This window comes from Artemia franciscana, chromosome 3 (genome assembly GCF_032884065.1).
Source record: "Artemia franciscana chromosome 3, ASM3288406v1, whole genome shotgun sequence".
Lineage (NCBI taxonomy): Eukaryota > Metazoa > Arthropoda > Branchiopoda > Anostraca > Artemiidae > Artemia > Artemia franciscana.
In genome coordinates, this window is record NC_088865.1 from 48566089 (window position 1) to 48589573 (window position 23485).

Consider the following 23485-nt stretch of genomic DNA (forward strand, 5'->3'; position numbering starts at 1 on the left):
TCTCGCTGTCCAGGTGGATCTTCATCTAACTGCGCGGTTTTGCGTTCTTTAGCCTCAAGCCTGTTTCCTTGCTGTTCTTTTGATTCCTCGGCACGCTTTCTTTTCTGACTTTCTCTATCAGCAGCAAGTTTTTTGGCATAGACTCTTTGAGCATCTTCATCGGCTTTTGACATTGTGAGTTCATCAGTCATTTTAAACTTAAACATTAATAGATTTCTACGTGAACATATACGTCTTAAATATCTTTAATGACGTCACCGTCATAGCAAAAATGACGACAGTAAAATGATGCCAAACAATGCACGAATTTGACTTGGGGTTGACGTTTCGCACGCGTCATTGATGCAGTTATCCCAGTGTTGGTCATTCTCCAATAAATTTAGAGCTTGGCATGCACAACGGTAAGTGTCATGTATATTACCGTTTACAGTTCTCAAATACTCAAAGGATGTCGGACCGGGTACATTCACCAAAAGCAGGCGTAGAAAGAAGCATTCATGTTGATGGGGGTGAACGGTGTAGAGAAGAAGCATTCATGTTGATTGGGGTGAACGGTGTAGAGTCTTCCTATCGTGGTATCTTTAAAGATGGTAGGTTGGCCGTCGACTGACTGGCTTCACTATGAAATACATATCGCCGAACCTTTGTTTTTTTTAACTAAAATCTGGTAGGCATTGATGACCTTATCCAAGTCAAAATCCCAAACCCAATCATCATCGCTATTATTTTCAGTTTTGTTATGTTTTGACTCTCGCTGTCCAGGTGGATCTTCATCTAACTGCGTGGTTTTGCGTTCTTTAGCCTCAAGCCTGTTTCCTTGCTGTTCTTTTGATTCCTCGGCACGGTTTCTTTTCTGACTTTCTCTATCAGCAGCAAGTTTTTTGGCATAGACTCTTTGAGCATCTTCATCGGCTTTTGCCATTGTAAGTTCATCAGTCATTTTAAACTTAAACATTAATAGATTTCTACGTGAACATATATGTCTTAAATATCTTTAATGACGTCACCGTCATAGCAAAAATGACGACAACTAACTTTATGACGTCAGTCGACACAGAAACATGACGTCACCTGACAGACAGACAGACACACAGACAGACAACTTATTTTTATATATATAGATTGCATATGACGTAACATGCACCTGCATTTCTTAAAAGTTTAAGAAAAAGTGTTGAGATCAGGATTTAGTGATATGGTTTGTCTTTAGAACCATCTTGGGAAAACTACTGACAATCTGTATGCACATACTATATTCTGATTTAGTTCAACTTCCCTTCAACATTTCTTTAAATTTTCACTGCAATATTATAAGCTTTGGCAATACTCGCTACAGAAGCGGATGTGGTAGTTGTAGTAGTAGTGTAGTGGTAGTGTAGTAGTGTAGTGGTAGTAGTAGTAATAGTGTAGTGGTAGTTTAGAAGGGTAGTGGTAGTAGTTGTAGTCACGCACAAATATTACCTTTTGGGCAATTGATCTTCCTATTCATGCATTCCTTGAAAGTTATATCGGAGATACGTCCTTTCGGCAATCTGCATGTACATTGTGTGGTTTGATTTAATTCAAATGTCCCCACTATATTCTCTCTAGTTTTCACTTTTATACTCTTAGTCTTAAAAGTACTAGGATCCTATTTGTAGTGATAGAAATAGGAGCATTTGTAGCAGTAGTATGCATACGCTGCCTTTTGGCCAGTTGAACATCCCCTCATTATACCGTGGAAGCTTCAGCTAGATACGGTGAGCCGTTCTAAAGATATCACATAAATATGGAAAGTTTATCACATAAATGTGTCTTTAGGGGAGGGTTTAGGGATTTATTTTTCAGTTCCCTTTATTCAGACTTATGCTTAATAAGGGGGCTGCAGGGCATTAACCTCCCCTCTTATTAAAGAAGAATATTTCTTGCATTTATTTTAATTCTTCATTTAGTCAATCTGATTTGCTTCATAATAAAATGATTCACAAGTGCTCGTTAGCTTTTTATGAAGAAGGGGTTTATGGGGTATTTTATAGGTAGAAGGGGGATAGCTAAAAGTGGTATCCGATCGCAATGGCCAAATTTTCAAAAGTCTTATTGAGAATGCGTTTTCGGGAATTGTTGTCTAACATCACTTGATTTCAGTGTATATTGTGTGTCTGGGCCTTTACTATTGTTCCTGGGAGGGGGGTAGTATTGTCCCTCCTGATGCGATTTTTCTTATATGTAGATAAGAATATTACATTCGCATGCCAGTAAAGCACGAGAGGAGTTTTTCACTTCGGGGGGAAGGTTTTCCCTGGGGGCCACAAAGGCACGAGGGGGACTTCCTGGAATGATCTGAAAAACCATCAGAAATTAGATGTACAACATATATTTTCGACTGAAAGTAAGGATTAACGTTAATACTTAAAACAATCAAAAATTATTCCGTGTATGAAGGGAGTTCCCCCCCCTCAATCCCTAATTTGTTACTTTAAAGTTTTTAACGCCTTAAAAAACCTATTTATTCGAATTCAAAGGCCCTTGTGTTTCAGCATTCTTTCTTAAAGAATTGGGGAAAAAGCAAAAAAAAGAGGTTCCAATAGCAACTCTTGTTAATGTTTGGATTTTGGCTAGCTAGGATTATGACAGCAATTTGAGATCTTGCAAAATAACCTCTTATTAAATCTTAGAAAGCGCGATGCTAACGCGTAGTTAGGTTTCTTTTTAAAACATGGGAGGAAAGATCTCAGTTTACCGGCTGAAGTTTTGCCAAGTTACGATGCCTTAATAAATGCTGTTTTTCTAGTAACAGTTTATGCTATGATTGCGACTGTATAGCATTTTGTACTTGTTAAGGAACGAAAATAAATACTGAATAGTTTGTTTGATAATTAGGATTAAAGAGTAAGTAATTCTACCATAGGTATTAGATACAAAAAAATATTAGCATATGTTAATAATTAAGAATAATGAAATAGTGAGCAAAATACAGTGTCTAGAGTCTGCGTCTTTTTAACAAAGTGTAAAGAAAAGACAGCAGTGTTTCAGACAAAAATGCTTTTTTAGAAAGCTCTCCCTTTTTATTTAGAGTCAAGATGAAATGAAACAAGTTTCTTGTTTAATTGTATTCATAAAACGTTTTACCTGTTACATTTATTTCGTTTTAGCTAATAAAGGCAAAACAGTATATGTGGTTAAATAAAATTTCTAGACTTCAATCAAATAGAGCTTTAGAGCAAAAAGAAAAAAATTAGAGTCCATGTCCTTTATACAAAGCGTAAAGAAAAGGCCATCGCATTTAAAAAAAAAATGATTTCTTTTACAACTCTGCCTTTTAATTTACAGTTAAGTTGAAATGTAACGAAGACCAAAGGCTAAACATTATGTGTTGTTACAGGATTTTCATTCCCTTTGAATTATATACGAAATCTTAATCTATGTGAAATGAAATAAAATTGTTTTTTCCCTGTCTAAATTAAAAAAAATTACCTTCGCTATTAAACTTAGGTTCATTGAACTTAACTTAATTAAACTTAAGTTAGGGTATTCGGAATATCTTGGAAACCGGAGTCGTTATAGAAGACAAACTTTATCTAATTAGCTTTTTTGAACATTCTCTGCTTTTTTATGCCGGCCTTATTAGCCTTTTTAAGAACTGTCATATAATCAGACAGTTCGTGGTAAAGAACTGTAAGTAAGGAGCAACTCGGCTCAATAGTAATTGAAATACTAAAAAACCGATTTTAATATCAATAAATACATCAAAAGAATCAAAATAGTATGTTAATTCCATACATTCAAGAATCAATAGGTTTAGTGTTACTCATTAAAAGTTACGAGCTTGAGAAAATTTGCCTGATTTTCAAATAGGAGGGGGGAAACACCCCCTAAAATCAAAAGAATCTTAATGAAAATCACAACATCAGATTTAGTCTTGGAGAATCCTTATGAAGAAGTTTCAAGCTCCTATCTGCAAAAATGTGGAAATTTGCAATTTTTGCCATAAGATAGATCACGGATGTATGTTTATTTTCATTATTTTTTGCCCCAGGGGGGATTGTATCGAACTAATGGGAGAGGATCTTACGAACGGAAATCAAGAGTTCTAGTGCCCTGTTTAAGTGAGCAAAAAGAATGGAGGGTGACTGGATCCCCTCCAACGCCCATGTTTTCCCCAAAATTATCTGGTAAAAATTTGGAGGTATCCACTTTGTTCAGTATAGTTCAAAGATCGAATAATTACGTCTTTAGGTCTAAAATGAAACCTACGGTCCTTGTTAAGAGGCCTGTAAGTTATAAAATTCCACCATTGTTGACGTATAGTATTTGTTATTGGGAAGCGCTTATTTTCTGGGGGATTATGCTTGGGGTATGGAGAATCTTCCTTGGAGAGGGAAATATCTGGGGGGAGGGCGTGAATAATACAGGGGAAATGTTACACTGGGGGTGTTTGACAGAATTACCATACAAAATTCGTTTTAATTGTCTTACATTCTCTTTGCCAATTGTTTTATGTGGAGATGTTCTGGAGATATTATCAAGGGGCTTTCTCCCGCGTGTTTTGATTTCCGGGAAATAAATTCCACGGAAGGGGGCAGTTTTGGAGTGATCGACAAACTGATTAGAAATTAAAGTCTTGATCAAATGAAAGAATGCTAAGGCGAATTTTTAGGCGAAAAGCTTCCACAATCAATTTTACAGGGTGTAGGAATTTTCCAGCAAGAATGGAACTGTCTGAAAGGAATTTGAGGGAGAGGCACTTTACATTGGATGAAATTTCAGCTGATGAGTTTTCTGTGAGGGGGAGGCGTATATTTCATAGATGGTAGGCCAGATTTACTGGCATTATTTTAAAAACGAACAGAAACTATTCTATATATGAAGGGTTCCTCCCTCCGAAATACCTTGCTCTTTACACTAAAAGTCGGACTGTTTGTTAAAATCTTTTAAGAGCGTCTGCTGAAATACAGAGGCAGTTTAATTAGAAAATGAAGCTGTTTTAAAAGTGCTATCAGCTTTATCGTAAAGAGCAATGTATTGAGGAGGGGGCAACCCTTTATATAATGAATAAATCTGCCAATATATATATATATATATATATATATATATATATATATATATATATATATATATATATATATATATATATATATGTGTGTGTGTAAATTTGTTTTAATTTTTTATTTACGGTGAGCCAAATTCGAACCTGAAAAAAGTTCGGAAATTAAATTAAAAACAAGTTTTTTTTTAACTGAAAGTAAGGAGCGACATTAAAACTTAAAACGAGCAGAAAATTTTCTGTATATGAAAGGGGCTGTCCCCTTTTCAAGACCTTATTCCTTACGCTAAAGTTTGAATTTTTGGCGCAGCTCTACTTTTAAAACAATAAAAATTTAGCGTAAAGAGTGAGGTGTTGAGGAGGGGACAGCCCCTTTCATGAGCAGATTAATTTCCGTTTGTTTTAAGTGTTAATGTCTCTCCGTACTTTCAGTTAAAATCACTTGTTTTACATTTAATTGTGGTTAAGACCGACTGTTGCTGGTATCTTAAATTATTACTTTGTGTTCCTCAATCTTGCCGCAATAGTCAGTTAATTATTTTTTTATTCGGAAGCCAATATCATTAAAACATTTCAATATTTATGTTCCGTATTATTAATTTGTTCTTTGTTCTTTCGTATTATTAATATGTTCCGTATTATTAAAGACTTGGTGCTGCAGTGAGTAATTAGTAGTAGTAGTAGCAGTATTATTAATTAGTTAATCAGTAATTCGTGGTCTTTTCCGCCATCTTATCCTCCTTTTGTCGTATTTAGCTTTATTTTCTTGTATTTTTTTGTATTTTTTTTTTTTATTTCGGGTATTTTATGATTTTGAATTAATAATAATTTTTATGTCTTTTGATGTTTTTCTTTAGTTCTGTTTCTGTGTTTGTAAAATAGTGGGTTAAAAATAATTGTTTTATTATTATTATATCCTATTTAATTATTGAATACGAAATAGCGTGATTCGTTACAGGTTTTTCATATTTTTAGAACCTTTTACTATATAAAATGAAAGGAATTTTTTTTCCACTGTCGTAGTTAAATATTCTACCTTTTGTCATACTTCAATTTAGCTATTATTTAAAATATATCCTGTTTTATTTCATGATTTTATCATGTTTGTGCTATTAACAAAATCTTAGGCTAAATGGAATGAAATAAATATTTTCTTTCACTGTCCGAATTAAATCATTATCTGCCATTGCATTCTATATTAATTATTGAAGTCGGTATACTGTGTTTTATTACAGGTTTTTTGTCTGCGTTGAGATGAAATGGAATGAAATAAATATTTTCTTTCACTGTCCGAATTAAATCATTATCTGCCATTGCATTCTATATTAATTATTGAAGTCGGTATACTGTGTTTTATTACAGGTTTTTCGTCTGCGTTGAGATATTCACAAAATCTTAGACTATAAGAAAATGATTTTTTTTTTTTTTTTTTTTTACTGTCTAAATACTTTTGAAATGGTTCAATAGTCGTCGAAACCCTAAATATAACGGAGTTTTGATAACAATAAATACATCAAAAGAATCAGATTTTTATGCTGATTCAAAATATATAAACTGTATTAAGTTTAATGTTACCCATCAAAAGTCAAGGACCTGAGAAATTTTATCCAATTTCTAAAAAGGGGGGAAACACCCCCAGAACATCTAATGATCTTGATGATAATCATTTCGTCAGATTCAGGATATGAGAAAACCCTACTGTAAAGGGTTTAAGCTTATATCTACAAAAATGTGGAATTTTTATATTTGTTTTATTTGCCAAAAGAAAGATTACGGATGCGTGTTTAATTTTTCTTTTTCTTTTTTTGCTTTTTTTCCACAGAGTTGATCACATCGAACCATTGACCCTAGAAGATTGGAAGAGGGCTCGTGTTATTGGAAAATTAAAGTTTTAGTGTCCTTTTATGTGACCAAAAAGATGAGAGGCTAGCTATCCCCCTCCCACACCCCATTTTACTCAAAGTTGTATAATCAAAATTTTACATTGGCCATTTTTGTCAAAATAGTTCAAGGTCCGATAACTATGCCTTTTGGAATAAAATAACCCCGAACAGGTCCTTGGTAAAGGGCTCTAAACTACAAAATTTACCCGTTGTTTACATATAGTATTTGCTATTTGGGAGCATACAGACATTTTTTTGGATAGGGATTTTCTGCTGGGAGAGGGATTTACCACGATGAAAATTTTCCATGAAGAGGGAAGCCTCCAGGGTAAACTTTCCAGGGAAAAGTTACACTGGGGAAATTTGCTAGAATGTCTTTGCAAAATTCTTTTTATTTGTCTTACTTTGTCTCTGCCAACTAACTTTAACATATCAAAATGTTCTGGGGGAAATTTTCGTCGGGATTGGAATTGTCTGGAGTTATTTTCCATTGAGGGGTATTTTCTGTGGGTGAAATTGTCCATGGGGATACTTTCCATTGGAGCGAATTTCTGCTGGGGATATGAAATTTTCAAGAAGGTTTTTCTACGGGGGGGGGGATATCCGACATGATTTTGAAAGTTTCTTAGCAGTAGTTGGATCGGCAATTAAACTTTTATTAGGTCCTAAATAGTTCCCAAACTAGGTTATCCTTCCAGTAGGATATCCGAGTCTTTCGAATAAAAACTTTTAGTGTTTATCATCTGTTATTACGAATAAATGGGAAGATGTGTATGGCACAGCCTAGATAAGGCCGTATCCACGGACGGAGGAAAGTTACTACGTTTCAATCCACCCATTCCCCCATTCCCCCGGCCCCCCAAAAATGTCTGACTCGTGAAAACCGAATAAAAATGTAGGCATATATAACAAAATATTTTGAGTTTTTAAAATTCTATCTATACACCCCCCCCCAGAAAAAATAATCTCCCAGAAAAAAAATCCGGGATATGCCTTGGAGCCTATATATTTTCTTCTATGTTGATTCAAAATTTTGGGATAAAAATAACAATTTAGTAAATAAGTTAGTAACATCATACCACGGTAACGTTTGATTTAGTAATAATGTTTGATTAGTAACGATTGATTTTAAATATACTAAAAACTTTGATTTTATCGTGTCCCCTTAAAAGAAGCATGTAAGAATAATCTTATATTGGGGGGAGGAGGGAGGGGACTCACATGTTCAGTTAGACCTTTATGATAGGCTCTGATAGAAAAGTAATGTCATAAAAAAGTTCATGCAATATGGCAATATTTGTGCTCTCTAAGATGAATTCAGATAAATACTAATGAAAATCTAGCTTTAAGAATTCGCGCTAAGGGGCATTATCCCCATAGTACACAAAGAAAGTTCCGTTCTAAAATAAATTTTAGTAAGTAAAGAACATTGTTGAAACTCTTATGACCAAAGTATTTTTAATTGTTTAAATGACGTATGCTTCAATCCCATAGTGCCTCCATTCTTTAAAATAAAATTTCAGTATTTCATAGATTTTGATCACACTCTCACTAAAACATAAGGTAAACTCGAACACAAGGAGTAGAGGTGTTAGGAAATGGTGCTCACCTGATATATAGGACAATTTCTGTTCCTTTAATTTTTTACCATCACTGTTTTCTTTTATAAAAACAGTTTTTTTTTTTTTTTTTTTTTACTTAATACCCTATTAAAAGTTGAGTATTTGCTCGATGACTACCAAATGTGAACTCGAAAAAGAAATTTGTACCACTTTTTCTGTTCAAATATATCAATATCAATACCATTGATACCAATAATATAGTCAATAATATATTTTGAAAGAATTTTAACCTTCTTCAAAGAATAAAATGGTGATGGTTCTTGTGCGATATACTACTACTACTAGCAACACAATACAGAAACCTGGCCACCTGTGGCCATCACGGCGGGCCCTCGCTACTCCTATGTCAAATATTTAAACACTGTTCTTTGAATTTCGTCTTTTTTGCAGGTGTATAAATGTAGCCATGGAAAGTGTCCCAAAAGATCCAAAGGCTTCTGGGTGTTGCAGCATCAGCTTTCTAAAATGCATACTTTTCTTTTTCACTATTTTATCCCTGGTAAGTATGAAGACTATAGTTTATAGCTATCTCCTAGATATATATTTATATTATTTAAATTTTTATATTTATTACCTTATATCATATTTATTACATTTTAATTTTTTGAAAAGTTTATGTACTCCCTCCTTCTCTCCTGAAGTGGAATCCCATTTAACTTAAGTCAATGACTAGGAATAGTAACATCGACCACTTGTTCGGAAATGTAGACGACACAGGGAAAGAGAAGCCAATCAAAAGCAGCATAATAGCGTAACCAATCATTACATTATCCTGCATTTTTAATAGCTTTAGATCGAAATTAAATAAAAAAAAACTAATTTTTTTAGCTGAAAGTAAGGAGCGACATTAAAACTTAAAACGAACAGAAATTACTCCGTATATGAAATGGGTTGTCCCCTCCACAATCCCTCGCTCTTTACGCTAAAGCTTTTAATTGTTTTAAAAAGTAGAATTGTGGCAAAAAGTCAAACTTTAGCGTAAAGAGCGAGGGATTGTGGAGGGGACAACCCATTTCATATACGGAGTAATTTCTGTTCGTTTTAAGTTTTAATGTCGCTCCTTACTTTCAGCTAAAAAAATTAGTTTTTTTTTATTTAATTTCTGAACGTTTTTGAATTAATGCATGTTTGGTTTTGGCTCTCCGCACATAAATTATTAAAATGAAATTTGCATATTAATTCCTTTTTTGGCTAAATGGCTTTCTCTTAGTTTTGATCAGATGATTTTGAGAAATAAGGGGTGAGGAAGGAGGCCTAGTTGCCCTGTAATTTTTCGGTTACTTAAAAAGGCAACTAGAACTTTTAATTTTAACGAACGTTTTTATTAGTAAAAAATATGCGTAACTTAAGAATTAACTTACGTAACAAACTTTCATAACCTTATATTTTTATTATGTATACGAGGGGGTTTGTACCCTCGTTAATACCTCGCTCTTTACACTAAATCGTAAGTTTTGTCCCAATTCTTTAAGAATGACCCCTGAATCAGAAAGGCCGTAGAATAAATAGTTGAAATTACTAAAAATACTTTAGCATAAAGAGCAAGGTATTTATCTCCTCCTAAATACCTCGCTCTTTATGCTAAAGTATTTTTAGAACCCCTCATATGCGTAATAATCTCTGTTCGTTTTAAGTTTCAATGCTACTTCTTCCTTTCATTTGAAAAAAACGTTTTCATGTTTATTTTTCATTGTTTTCTTATAGTAATGCTAGAGAATCCTGCGCCCTTTTCATTGAATTTTTCTTCCCCCATGACAGATTCCTCCAAGGAAAGATCCTCCAACATAGCCCCCTCTCCTCAGCCCCACCCCCAAATAAAATAAAATCCCCCTGAAAACGTCTGTACACTTCCCAATAACCATTACTATATGTAAACACTGGTCAAAGTTTGTAACTTGCAGCCCCTCCCCCAGGGATTGTGGGGGAGTAAGTCATCCCCAAAGACATAGTTATTATGGTTTTCGACTATGTTGAACAAAATGGCTATCTCAAAATTTTGATCCGTTGACTTTGGGAAAAAATGAGCGTGGGAGGGGGCCTAGTTGCCCTCCAAATTTTTTGGTCACTTAAAAAGGGCACTAGAACTTTTCATTTCCGTTAGAATGAGCCCTCTTGTGACATTCTAGGACCACTTTTATCGATACGATGACCCCTGGGAAAAAAAAAAAAAAAAACAAAAAAAAAAAAACAAACAAATAAACACGCACCCGTGATTTGTCTTCTGGCAAAAAATACAAAATTCCACATTTTTGTAGATAAGAGCTTGAAACTTCTACAGTAGGGTTCTCTGATACGCTGAATCTGATGGTGTCATTTTCGTTAAGATCCTACGATTTTTAGGGGGTGGTTCCCCCTATTTTCATAAATAAGGCAAATTTTCTCAGGCTCGTAACTTTTGATGGGTAGGACTAAACTTGGTGAAACTTATATATTTAAAATCAGCATTAAAATGCGATTCTTTTGATGTAGCTATTGATATCAAAATTCAATTCTTTAGAGTTTTGGTTACTATTGAGCCGGGTCGCTCCTTACTACAGTTCGTTACCACGAACTGTTTGATTGAATATGATGTTTACATGATTTCATAAAAGAAACCCAATGGCCACATCCGATGGCCATATCGTATTTTTCCGTAACCTCCCTCTCTCCAAACAAAATCCTAGATACGACCTTCACAGATCCCTTATAATTTATGAGTGTAAGTTGATTCGGAGCCTGACAGTGTTTTCGCCATTCGCTTGATAATAAATTTCGTCAAATAAATGGCCTGAAAACCATTTTATTTTACCCATGAAGTAAGAGAAACATTGAAACTTCGGAACACTCTATAAGCAGTCAAATTAAGACCAAGACAAACGTGATGGTCTTTCAGGTTTTCGTGATGGTTTTAACGGTTTTCAGGAGAAACTGCAACTTGTCCCCTCGTCCCTTGACCCCAACGAAAACTTTATTTGTCTTATGTGTAAAAACACTATATGTGCTTTGATCTTTAATTTTTGATATTGTAATTAGGTCTGGAACATCTTGAAGGCTAATTAGTACTTCTACTAACAACTCACTGAAGCACCGAGCCGCCTGAGGCTATAACAGCTACGCACGATCCTCCTCCATCCCAATCTATTTAAAGCCCACCTCTTTACACGCTCTCAGGAAGTTCCCATTTCCTTTAAATCTTTCTTTATGACATCCTTCCACCCCAACCACGGACGACAGCTTTCCGTTCAGCCCTAGACGGTTGGCCAAAAAGGACAATCTTTGGCAATCTGTCATTCTTCATCCACAGAACGTGCCCTAGACATCTCATCATTTCTCTCATTATAGCCCTAGAAAGCGGGATTGAACCACACTTTGTACAGCCTGCAGTTTGAAATACGGTCAGTGTGCCAGGTACCCAGAAAAATCTGTAGACAATTTCTCTAGAAGAGATTTAGCAATCCTTCATCTGTTTTTCGAACGCCCATGCTTCAGAGCCATATTTGACAACTGTATCAATGTAGCTTCCAATATTCTAATCTTGGTTTGAAGACTTATCTTCCTATTCTTCCAAACCTTTTTCAAAAAGTTCGTGATTACGAACTGTGGTAAGGAGCGACCCGGCTCAATAGTAGCCAAAACTCTAAAAAATAAAACTATGATACCAATAGCTACATTAAAAGAATTGCATTTTAATGCTGATTTTAAATATATAAGTTTCATCAAGTTTAGCCTTACCCATCAAAAGTTACGAGCCTGAGAAAATTTGTCTTATTTTAGAGAATAGGGGGAAACACCCCGTAAAAGTCATAGAATCTTAACGAAAATCACACCATCAGATTCAGCGTATGAAAAAACCCTATTGCAGAAGTTTCAAACTCCTATATACAAAAATGTGGAATTTCGTTTTTTTTTTGCCAGAAGGCAGATCACGGATGCGTGTTTATTTGTTTGTTTGTTTGTTTTTATTTGTTTTTTTCCTCAGGGGTGATCGTATAAACGCAAAGGTCCTAGAATGTTGCGGGAGGTCTCAATCTAATGGAAATGAAAAGTTCTAGTGCCCTTTTTAAGTGACCGAAAAAACCGGAGGGCACCTAGGCCCCCTCCCACGCTAATTATTTTCCCAAAGTCACCGGATCAAAATTCTGAGATAGCCATGTTATTCAGCGTAGTCGAAAAACCTTATAACTATGTCTTTGGGGACGAATTACTCCCCCACAGTCCCCGTGAGAGGGGCTACAAGTTACAAACTTTGACCAGTGATTGCATATAGTAATGGTTATGGGGAAGTGTACAGACGTTTTCAGGGGGATTTCTTGGTTAGGGGGAGGGGTTGAGGAGAGGGGGATGTGTTGTGGGAACTTTCCATTGAGGAATTTGTCATTGGGGAGAAAATTCCCATGAAGGGAGCGCAAGATTTTCTAGCATTATCCAAAAAAAAAACAATGAAAAAATAAATATGAAAACGTTTTTCAACTGGAAGTAAGGAGCAGCATTAAAACTTAAAACAAACAGATTTTATTGCGCATATGAGGGGCTCACCTCCTCCTAATACCTCGCTCTTTACGCTAAAGTATTTTTAGTAATTTCAACTATTTATTCTACGGCTTTTATGATTCAGGGGTTATTCTTAAGGAATTGGGACAAAATTTATGCTTTAGCGTAAGGAGCGAGGTACTGAGGGGGGTGAATCCCCTCATATCTGTAATAAAAACATGAGAATACAAAAGTTCGTTACGTAAGCTAATTTGTAAGTTATGTATATCTTTTACTAATAAAAACATTCGTAAAAAATTAAAAGTTCTAGTTGCCTTTCTAAGTAACCAAGAAATAGGAGGGCAACAAGGCCTCCTCCTCCGCTCCTTTTTTTCTCAAAATCATTCGATCAAAACCATGAGAAAGCCATTTAGCCAAAAAAAATAAATTTGCAAATTTCGTTTTAATTATTCATCTGCGGAGAGCCAAAATCAAAACATGGATTGATTCTACAACGTTCAGAAATTAAATAAAAAAAACAAGTTTTTTTTTAACTGAAACTAAGGAGCGACATTAAAACTTAAAACGAACAGAAATTAATTCGTATATGAAAGGGGTTGCTTCCTCATCAACGCCCTTCTCTTTACGCTAAAGGTTTTTACTTCTTAAAGTGGAGTAGAGAGAAAGACTCAAACTTTAGCGTAAAGAGCGGGGCGTTGATGAGGAAACAGCCCCTTTCATATACGAAGTAATTTCTGTTCGTTTTAAGTTTTAATGTTGCTCCTTACATTCAGTTAACAAAACTTGTTTTTTTTTTTTATTTATTTACAGTGTAAAAACACCTTGAGTCTTGGCTCTTTTACTTTTAACACATTCACGAATACTGACATAGGCTTATGATATTACGTGCTTTTTGGAGGAAATACTTTTTCCTTGATTACCTGAACCCAACAGAATTTGTCTGTCTTAAGGTGGAACAAGTTATTGCATTATCCTACATTTTTCAGGGCTTTAGATCAAAATTCTAATCTTGGTTTTGTAGACTTATCTTCCTATTATTCCAATTTTTTTTTTTTTTAAAGTGATAAAACACCCTGAGCCTTGGCTATTTTACTTTCAACATCTTCAAGAATCACCAACGGATTGTTTGTGATTCTCCTTTAGTCCTTCCCGTCCATTTCCTTGCTCAAGTTTTGTTTTTACTTTCACGGTATTAAGGTTTTATTAATGCCGGGATTTAGCCAGAACTTGTTTAAACCATTCAGACTTTTATAGAGATTCTTGATCAGCTAAAAAGTCTAAATTAATTGTTATTTGCTTGAATTAGCTGTTGCTAAATCTTAGTTTTAGCAATGGATGGGGCATTACAAAGAACCCTGGTTTCACCTAAAACACCATTTAAAACACTACATTAAAATTAACTTCCTATTCTTCTTTGTATTGTTTTTTTTTAAACAAATTCTCTCTCTCTCTCAGACAAAAAAAAAAAAAAAAAAAAAAAAAAGACGTCAGGATTGTGTCTGAAATATCCTACAGCAAGGAATGTGACTTGTCCGAAAGTAATAAAAGGGTTTTGAAACATGCTTGTGTGTTTTTCGCAACATAAGAAGAAGAAACAAGAATGTACCCTTGGTTAACCATAATATACATGATTTTTTTCATGTCTAGTTTTGCCTCAAAGGTCATGTAAACCAGCCACATGAGCCCTGGCTTTAATCTATGACATTTAGACTGCAGCAGAAAGGCTTAAATTAATTGGCATGGCTAGTTAACAGTAGCATCCCGGTCTTAAACAAATTACAGTTACCAAGCAATGCTCTAGGTCTCACGGTTTTGTGGGGTTTTGAAAAAAATAGCAATATCCGAAAAATATTTATATTTTAGGTTTTTTTATTAGTTATGTACCAAATATAGTGGCAAAGTTGTGTATGCACTATTTCAGGTAGTTTTATAACTCGCTCGTCAGACTTCCAATATACCTATGTTTTGGGATTCTTCTACAGTGCTTCCCGTCCCTTTCCTGGCTCAAATGTTTTTCTACTTCCTCCCTACTTCTTTTCTATTTCAATTTTGCTCCCTCCTCATTATAGTCAGTGTTTACTGTTTATTGCCTGATTCTTCTTCCCTAGAAAAAAAACAAAGAAAAGAAGAAGATACATTATATATACTAAAAATTTAAAAATACAAAAAAAAATTATAATTACTTATATTTTTCTCATATGTAATTATTTTTAAATCTGCGCAAGAAATGAGCAATAAAATAGCTTTATTTCAATCAAAAAGTAAAATTTGTTTTGTAAATAAATGTTTCTTTTATCATAAATTCATCCGAGATGCGTCCAAATGTTTGGGAAATGCTTGCTGATTTGATAAGCAATCTAATAATGCTTGAATATGCTGAACATCGCAAATTAACGGCAAAATTATTTAGGAATGCAATACACATTATTGGTTTTCTCTGTTTTGCAATAGCGAATAACTAATAAAAAAAAACGATGTACAAAAATGAAAAGAAGAATGAGTTCTTAATTTGTAGAAATGAAAGGTATAGAGTATAATATAATTTCGTTCTCTTTGCTTCTTGAAAGGGCTGCCCACTCTTAAAACCATGTGCACCAGAATGCAAGCCATCCATGTCTCAAATGTATCACACGTGGTTTCAAGTGTACCATGTATAGCACGTAGATGCTTGATTTGACAAATGTGTACCGAATGTAGTGGAATAACTGGCACTAAGAATGTACACCATATGATAGAGAGTGGGTGGCTCCTCTTTTTTTCTATGGTTATTACTTAGATTATGAAGCATTTACAAATATCGAAAATAATTTCAAATGGATAGAATAATGTCAAGTAAATACGTAGTGTCTTGGGCTTCAATATAACAGCTGTCTTAAGAATATAAGTAAATAAAAGTAAGCGAATCTTTTTAAGCAAATACGTATAATAGACAGCAAAATTGCACTACCTAAGTAAAGAGCAATAAGGCTTCAACCCGTTGTTTTTTCTTTTCCTCGCGCACCATCGTCTGGAAGGGACCATCATGGACCTTCCGAGAGGTTTCATTCGGTTGGAAATTAAAAGTTCTAATTCCCATTTAAGAGCCAAAAGTGATTGGGGTGTAACCAGCTTTCCTCCCACGTCCTGTTTGGCTGTCCTTCCCACAAAAAGATCTAATCAAGTTTAAGATACCCATTTTATAGTTGACAGATCCAATAATCATTCCTCACGGGAAGGCTCGACCCCCCTTCCCTTCCCAAGCCCTTGGGATAAGGAAATCATGCAAGCTGTCAAATGTAAACATATAGGTTTTACTATCAGAGGCTGTGTAAGTAAAGACGATGTCGGCACAGTGTATTATTTATTGTTTTGGCTTTTATGGCACTTGGTATTAACCAAGTGACATATAGCAATCGCAAATTCTGTCGGTCTGTCTGTCGGTCCTGGTTTTGCTACTTTAGGCACTTCCAGGTAAGCTAGGACGATGAAATTTTGCAAGCGTATCAGGGACCGGACCAGATTAAATTAGAAATAGTCGTTTTCCCGATTTGACCATCTGGAGGGGAGTGGGAGGCCAGTTAATTCGGAAAAAATAGAAAAAATGAAGTATTTTTGACTTATGAACAGGTGATGGGATCTTAATGAAATTTGATTTTTGAAATGATATTGTGTCGCAGAGCTCTGAGTTTAAATCCCGACCGGATCTGATAACATTGAGGGGAGTTGGAGGGGGGAACCTAAAATCTTGGAAAACACTTAGAGTGGAGGGATCGGAATGAAACTTGATGGGAAAAATAAGCACAAGTCCCAGATACATGATTGACATAATTGGAACGGATCCGCTCTCTTTGGGGTAGTTGGGGGGGGGATAATTCTGAAAAATTAAAAAAAAAATGAGGTATTTTTAACTTACGAACGGGCTATCGGATCTCAATGAAATTTGATGTTTAGAAGGATATCGTGTCTTAGAGCTCTTATTTTAAATCCCGACCGGATCTGGTGACTCTGGGGGGGAGAGTTGGGACGGGGAAACCTAAAACTTGGAAAACACTTAGAGTGGAGGGATCGGGATGAAACTTGGTGGGAAAAATAATCACGAGTCCTAGATACATGATTGACATAACCGGAACGGATCTGCTCTCTTTGGGGTAGTTGGGGGAGGAGTTAATTATGAAAAATAGAAAAAATGAGGTATTTTTAACTTACGAACGGGTGATCGGACCTCAATCAAATTTGATATTTAGAAGGATATCGTGTTTCAAAGCTGTTATTTTAAATCTTGACCGGATCTGGTGACATTGGGAGAAGTTTGGGGCGGGCAAACCTAAAATCATGGAAAACGCTTAGATTGGAGGGATCGGGATGAAACTTGGTGGGAAAAATAAGCAGAAGTCTGACATACGTAATTTAGATAATTGGAACGGATCCACTCTATTGGAAGGGGGGGGTTAATTCTGAAAAATAAGAAAAAATGACGTATTTTTAACTTACGAAGGAGTTATCGGATCTTCATGAAACTTCATATTTAGAAGGACCTCGTAACTCAGATCTCTTATGTTAAATCTCAACCGGATCAAGCGTAATTGGGGGGGGGGCAGTTGGGGGACCGGAAATCTTAGAAAATATTTAAAGCGGTGAGATCAGGATGAAACTGGATGGGAAGAATAGAAACCTGTCTTAAGATACGTGACTGATATAACCGGACCGGACCTGCTCTCTTTGGTGGAATTGGGGGGGGGGGGTAAATTTGAAAATTGCGGTATTTGTAACTTACGAAAGGGTGACCAGATCTTAATGAAATTTTGATATTTAGAAGGATCTTGTGCTTCAAAGTTCTAATTTTAAATTCCGACCAGATCCTGTGACATTGGGGGGAGTTGGAGGGGGAAACCGGAATTCCTGGAAAACGTGAAAATTGGGGTATTTTTATCTTACGAATAGTTTATCGGATCTTAATGAAATTTGATTTTTAAAAGAAATTCATGGATCAGAGCTCTTATTTCAAATCCCTACCATATCTTTTGACATTGGGGGGAGTTGGAAGGGGAAATCTTGGAAAAACACTTGGAGTGGAGGAATCGGGATGAAACTTGTTGGATAGAATAAACAAATGTCCTTGATACGTGATTGACAGAATCGTACTGGATTCGCTCTCTTTGGGCTGTTGGGGGGAGGGGTTCAGTGATTTGGCGAGTTTGGTGCTTCTGGAAGTGCTAGGACGATGAAAATTGGTAGGCGTGTCAGGGAGCTGCAAAATTTGACTTGATAAAGTCGTTTTCCCAGATTCGACCATCTGGGGGGCTAAAGGGAGAGGAAAAATTAGCAAAATCAGGTATTTATAACTTACGAGTGGGTGATCAGATCTTAATGAATTTTGATATTTAGAAGGGATCGTGACTCAGAGCTCTTATTTTAAATCCTGACCGCCATTAAGCCTTTTATTTTCCTTTTTAAATCAATCTATTGATTCATGGAATTTTGTTAGAGCTCATACCATATGATCTCTTGGCTCTTAACTCTTCTCGCCTCGTCACAAGTGCCATATGAGCTCTTAGCTCTTGTTGTTTAGATCTTTGTATCAAAAGAGCTGTCGTAGAAATTTCAAAAAGGGCTCAGTCGTTTAGAAATTGAAGGGGCTAATGCCCTTTTTAATAGTCAAAAGTGATTGGAGGGCAACTAACTCCCCTCTCGAGCCCGAAATTCCCATAAAATCATTCAATCAAAATTTTGCTAAAGACATTTTGTTCAACGTATTTGAGAAGTCTGGAAATTACGTATTTGAAGATGGCCTGCCGCCCCTACAGCCCTCGGGGCAGGGGTCATAAGTTATGCCCTGAAGATATATAAGGTTTCTTAAAGAAAGTTTTGTCGTACAAACTTCAAAAAGGGCTCATTCAATCGGAAATTAAGAGAACTAGTGCCCTTTTTAATAGTCGAAAGTGATTAGAAGGCAACTAACTCTCCTCCCACGCCCACCATTTCCCGTAGCTTCCAATCAAAATTTTGGGTTAGCTATTTTGTTCAACTTAGTTAAAAGACCCGGAAATTATATCTGTGAGGATGAAACACCCCCCCCCCCCTCACAGTCCTCAGGACAAACGTTGTAAGTTATGCTCTGGGGACATATAAAAATTTTGATAGAAATTATTGTCGTAGAAACATCCAAAATAGCGTATTCGATTGGAAATTGAGAGGGCTAGTGCCTTCATTAATAGCTGAAAGTGATTGGGGGTTTAATGCCCTCCCCCCAAAACCCTTTATTTCCCCAAACACTTCCAATCAACATATTCATATAGCCATTTTGCTCAAAGTAGTTTAAGGGTCTGGAAATTATGTCTTTGGGGATGACACCCCCCTCTCTCACCTTTCAAGACTAAGGTGATGAGTTCTGCCCTGGGGGCATATAAGGTTTTTTTTTTAATAGAAAGCGTTGTCTTGGAAACTTCAAAAGGACACATTCGACTGAAAATTGAGAGGGCTAGTGCCCTCTTTTAATATTCGAAAGTAATCGGAGTGAGAATCATCTCACCAAGCCTATCATTTCCGAAAGACTTCCAATCAAATTTTGATGGAGTCATTTTGTTCATTGTTCAACGTAGTTGAAAAGTCTAGATATGATGTCTTTGAGAATGACAACGCCTGCCCCCCCAGAGCCCTCGGGAAAAGGGTTATCAAGTTATGCCCTTGAGACATATAAGATTTTTATAGAAAGTGTTGTCGTAGAAACATAAAAAACGGCTTATTCGATTGGAAATTAGTTGGGCTAGTACCTTCAATAATAGTTGTAAGTGATTGGAGGATTAATGTCCCCACACCCTTCATTTCCCTAAACGCTTCCAATCAATATTTTTGTATAGACATTTTGATCAACGTAGTTGAATGGTCTGGAAGTTATGTCTTTGAGGATGACAACCCCACCCCCATCCCCCACAGCTTTCAGGACTAAGTTTTTGAGTTATGTCCTGGAGGAATATAAGGTATTTTTTTATTGAAAGTGTTATCTTAGAAACTTCAAAAATGGCTCATTCGATTGGAAAATTAGAGGGGTAGTGCCCTTATTAATAGTCGAAAGTGATCGGAGGGAGCGTGTTTCCCCAAATTCATCGACTAAAAAGTTTTGAGGCAGTCATTTTATTCAAAATAGTCTGTAGATCATATAACAAGGCGTTTGGGCTGAAACAAACCACCAGAGCCTAGGGATGTGGGTTGTGATCTATGCCTTGGGGTATTTAAATTATTTATGGAAGGTGTGGTTGTTTAACTTTAGAAGGCTGATTTGGTTGAAAATTGGAAGTTCTAGTTCCTTTCTAAGCGTCAAACTTGACGAACGGCATTTAAATCCCCTTGCCCTCCCCGACTACCCCTCTTTTCCCCAAACGCATCTGGCCGAAATTATCGAATAGTGATTCTGTTCAAAACAGTCGAAAAAAGTAACAATAATGTCTCTGGTGGTGACGCAAACCGCTAGTCATCAGTTTAATATACACATGCTGATATTTATTCTTTAAAATCTTAATTGATTTTTGATTTCCTAAAGCTATGAAAGTGAAAAAATTTAAAAGATTTTTTTTCAGTAAAGTAAAAATTATTCTGGCTTTCAGAAAGCGTAAGGATTTGAACCCTACTCATGTTAATTTCTGCTCGTTTTGAGTTGAAAGTTTTATATTAAGTCGGTCATTTATTGCAATTAAATAAAAAAACTAGTTTTTTTTTTTAAAACGCACAGAAATACTCCGTGTATGAAAGGGGATGTTCCCTTCTCAACGCCCCGCTCTTTACGCTAAAGTTTGACTCTTTCTCTCAATTCTACTTTGTTAAACAGTAAAAAAATTAAGCGTAAAGAGCGGGGTGTTGAGAAGGGAACAACCCCTTTCATAAACGGAGTAATTTCTGTTCGTTTTAAGTTTTAATGTCGCTTCTTACTTTCGGTTAAAAAAAAACTAGTTTTATTATTTAATTTCTGAACGTTTTTGAATTAATGCGTGTTTCATTTTGGCTCTCCGTACATACATTACTAAAATGAAATTTGCATATTAATTCTTTTTTTTTGGCTAAATGGCTTTCTCTTAGTTTTGATCAGACGATTTTGAGAAATAAGGGGTGGGGAAGGAGACCTAGTTGCCCTCCAATTTTTCGATTACTTAAAAAGGCAACTAGAACTTTTAATTTTTAACGAACGTTTGTATTAGTAAAAAATATACATAACTTAAGAATTAACTTACGTAACAACCTCGTGTATTCTTATGTTTTTATTAGGTATATGAGTGGGTTTTTCCCTCGTTAATATCTCGCTCTTTACACTAAATCTTAAGTTTTGTCCCAATTCTTTAAGAATGACCCCTGAATCAGAAAGGCAGTAGAATAAATAGTTGAAATTACTAAAAATACTTTAGTATAAAGAGCGAGGTATTTAGGAGGAGAACAACCCCTCATATGCGTAGTAATCTCTGTTCTTTTTAAGTTTTAATGCTATTCCTTACTTTCAAATGAAAAACTTTTTCATGTTCATTTCTTCATTGTTTTTTTTTTTATGGTAATGGTAGAAAATCCTGCGCCCTTTTCTTTGAATTTCTCTTCCTCCATGACATATTCCTCCAAAGAAAAATCCTACCACATAGCCCCCTCCGCTCAACCCCACCCCCAAACCAAAGAGGTCTGTACACTTCCCAATAACCATTACTATATGTAAACCCTGGTCAAATTTCGTAACTTGCAGCCCCTCCCCCAGGGACTGTGGGGGAGTAAGTCATCCCCAAAGACATAGTTATTACATATTTCGACTATGCGGAACAAAATGGCTATCTCAAAATTTTGATCCGTTGACCTTGGGGAAAAAATGAGCGTGGTAGGGGGCCTAGGTGCCCTCCAATTTTTGGTCACTTAAAAAGGGCACTAGAACTTTTCATTTCCGTTATAATGAGCCCTCTTGCGACATTCCTCTTGCGATTGGTCGATACAATGACCCCTGGGAAAAAAAAACGAATAAACACACACCCGTCATCTGTCTTCTGGCAAAAAATACGAAATTCCACATTTTTGTATATAGGAGCTTGCAATTTCTGCAATAGGGTTCTCTTATACGCTGAATGCGATGGTGCGATTTTCGTTAAGATTCTATGACTTTTAAGGGGTGTTTCCCCCTATTTTCCAAAATAAGGCAAATTTCCTTAGGCTCATAACTTTTGATGACAAAGACTAAATTTGATAAAACTTATATATTTAAAATCAGGATGAAAATTCGATTCTTTTGATGTATCTCTTAGCATCAAAATTCCGTTTTTTAGAGTTAGTTTACTATTGAGCCGGGTCGCTCCTTACTACAGTTCATTACCACGAACTGTTTGTTTTCTGTTCGTTTTGAGTTTCATTTATTCATTGATGCTGATTTGTGGTAGCTGTATGCTTGGTTGGCAGATTATTTGATTCTATTTTGTTCATTTTTGGTTTAATAGAGTTGTTTACTTTTTTTGAAAAATTTATATTGTGGAAATTTTATTCTTAATTAATTGAGGAAAGGGTGCTTGTTTGATCCATGATCCCCAAAAAGGGTTAAAATATTAAGGTAAAACTTTCGGGGAAAGCTAAAGGGGAAGCTGAACTGGATCAAAACGCAATAGGTGAATGCAGTTGGTAAAAAGCTTTTATCAAGAATGTCACAGGAACGGTTTAGGGTATTAAGATAAAACTCTCAGGGCCGTTTGAGGGGGCTGCTATGAACCAATATTAAGATACTATGCACATACTACTAAAACTACTACTGCTACAATTACTACGGCTACTGCTACTACTACTGCTTTTACTACTGCTGAGGGGGTGTTGAGCTGAATCAACGCAAACTATGCGCATGCAGGTTGTCTTAAGAGTGTATTAGCATTAGTACTGCTGCTACTACCAATATTATTATTATTGCTACTAATAATACCAATACTATTACTATTACAACTGCTCCTCCGACTACTACTACCACTACTACTACTACTTCTACTACTACTACTAGTAGTAATTTTCTAAAACACGGTAGCCCACTTGAGGCTCTAAGCGGGGAAGCCTGTCACGCTTAGGTCACTTGTTTGCCCGTGAGTCCAAGCAAATTCAGTATCCCCTTTTGCATACAAGTCCAGTTGGCATTGTCGGTTATGGGTTAAACCAAAAATGTCGATCATCTTTAAGTTGTATGACTATCTACCTTGGTTTTGCCCTATGATGGATAGATGGATGATAGACTATCTACCAACAAGTGAAATGACATCATTGTTATACGATCCTGAAAAAGGCTTATGCCAGCTTTGCCTTTCACTCAGACTATTTGTCTTGACTTTATCTCCAGTTAGCCATGGCTTGATGGCAATTTGAGTTTAATTCAGCTTGATTTTGGTTTTGACTTTCATTGACGAGTTCTGCCAGCTTTAGGTTAAGGTCGGAAACTTTTTAAAACCATTTTTGTATTTTGGTTATCGTCTTCTACTTTACATGCCTATTTTGGGTGCCGGCGTTTTGTATTTATTTTC

The 23485-nt window shown here is 35.8% G+C and overlaps 1 protein-coding gene across 2 annotated transcripts in view; it reads left to right on the forward strand.

The window, feature by feature from the left end:
* The first annotated feature begins 2710 nt into the window (after positions 1–2710).
* LOC136025351 (tetraspanin-11-like) overlaps positions 2711–23485 on the forward strand; it is a 45695-nt gene continuing 24920 nt past the window's right edge. Inside the window, exons 1-2 of one of the 2 annotated variants that reach the window (XM_065701287.1) lie at positions 2711–2868; positions 8919–9027. In XM_065701287.1, coding sequence (XP_065557359.1) covers positions 8935–9027 — 93 coding nt within the window. In that variant the 5' untranslated portion in view covers positions 2711–2868; positions 8919–8934. Of the gene's footprint in view, positions 2873–8918; positions 9028–23485 lie in introns of both variants that reach the window. The other variant, XM_065701288.1, reaches the window with a different exon arrangement.